We start from the raw sequence: 1,811 nt of genomic DNA, 5'->3' as shown, positions 1-1,811 counted from the left end.
GAGAAGGCATGAGTGCTCACCCCATCCAACCACTTGTTGTAACCCTAGCTGGTCCTTGAGGTTGTGCCAAGCCAAAGGAGGGAATATAGTTGAGGTGGGTTTAACCCACCTGAGCCCCCAAACAGAAACGGCACATTTTTCCTTAGAAGTCCAGAGAGATGTAATATTTACTGCTGGCTGACATGCCAGCTTCTACCCTAGAAATGTGCAATGCTGAGGGAGATGTCTCCCATCTCAGGAACCAAAAGCAAGATGGATCCCCCCAGGCGTGCCCGTGGAAGGAATTCATCTGCCATCCCAAATTTATTCCTTCCAGATTCTCCGAGAAAGAAAACAGTTGATACATGTAGGAACACCACACTCCTTATAATCAAAGAAAAAGTTAATACATGACCTTTTTAACTTTCTTTTTCTAAAATAAGAGCATTTCTTTCCACAGAGCTTTCCCTTTCCTCCCATTAGCACTCCACAGGCAATCTCAAGGCCGCACACTTCTAAAGAGATCTTGCAGTACACAGTACTTGGCTTTGTAGAAGTTAGAAGTTGTTTGTGCCCATGTCAACTGGCATGAGCCCTGGGTACCACCCAAATCTTTCCTGAGTGCTTTCCTCAGGGCCTTCCTGAGCTCCTTGCTCTGCAGACTATAGGTGAGGAGATTGACCAGGGTGGTGAGGATGGTGTAGAAGAAGGAGAACACCTTGTTGAGCTGTCTGAGTCTGGGGGTTCTGGGCAGCATGTGGACAATGATGAGGGAGCCATAGAAAACAGTGACGACAGTGAGGTTCGAGGAGCAGGTGGAGAAGGCCTTCTGGCTGCCCATGCTGGAGGGGATCCTCAGGATGGCAATTATGATGGACACGTAGGAGGCCAGCGTGATCAGGAAGGGGAAGACTGAATCCAGGAGAGTCAGGATGAAAGTTACTATTTTAACTACACTGGTGTCAGTGCACGCGAGCTCCAGCAAAGGAGTAAAATCAGAGAAGAAGTTGTCAGTTGCAGCAGGGCCACAGAACTTTAACCTTGATGAGAAGACAGTGGCTACTACAGAAAAGACCAAACCCCCAGCCAAGACCCAGCTGCCATCAGGAGACAAACCTTCCAGGTCCTGAGGCTTGCATAGAGCAGGGGCTGGCGTATGGCCAAGTACCGATCATAGGACATGGCTGCCAGCAGGAAACATTCTGTAACTGCAAAACCAATGAAGAAATAGAGCTGAGTCATACAACCCTGAGCAGAGATAGTCCTGTCTCCAGTCAGGAAGCTGGCCAACAGCTGGGGCAGGATGGTTGAGCTGCAGCAGGTCTTCACAGAGGACAGATTGCCCAAGAAGAAGTACATGGAGCTGTGCAGATGCCAGTCTGCCACCACCAGCACAGACGAAGCTGTTCGCAACCACGGTCACCAAGTAGATCAGGAGCAAGAGGAGGAAGAGTGGTGTATGGAGTGAGGGGGATGTTCCCCATTCCCAGCAGGAGGAACTCACTTGATGATGTGCAGTTATTCCCTTTCTCTTTCTCCATACGATGTTGTATGTGTACAACATCGACAAGGGTGACTATGAACTGCTTGACACCTTCTGTGCTCTTCAGCCATGTTTCCTAGGGCCACACCTCAGTCTACCATGTCTCTATTCTTTCCCTCGCATAATAGAGCAGAACTGTGAGGAAAGAACTGAGTCTAAGGAAATGCCAGGCCAAAAATCTGGGCATCTGAGGGAAAGAGTAAGTATGTGCGTGAGAGCTCACAGCACAGGTCTGGAAAAGCCAAGTGGCGGTGACCCTGCTGAGGTGCCAAAGATCCCAAGCCCTGAG

The 1,811-nt window shown here is 49.5% G+C and overlaps 1 protein-coding gene across 1 annotated transcript; it reads right to left on the bottom strand.

Moving 5' to 3' along the window:
• Positions 1–478: 478 nt before the first annotated feature.
• Positions 479–1,338, bottom strand: LOC134143760 (olfactory receptor 6P1-like). Its single transcript, XM_062582046.1, is given in 2 exon segments — positions 479–1,062; positions 1,065–1,338. Coding segments are annotated over 2 exon segments (858 nt in total).
• Between the last annotated feature and the right edge of the window lie 473 nt (positions 1,339–1,811).

This window comes from Rhea pennata, chromosome 8 (genome assembly GCF_028389875.1).
Source record: "Rhea pennata isolate bPtePen1 chromosome 8, bPtePen1.pri, whole genome shotgun sequence".
Classification (NCBI taxonomy): Eukaryota; Metazoa; Chordata; class Aves; order Rheiformes; family Rheidae; genus Rhea; species Rhea pennata.
This window is presented reverse-complemented; position numbering and strand designations above follow the sequence as displayed.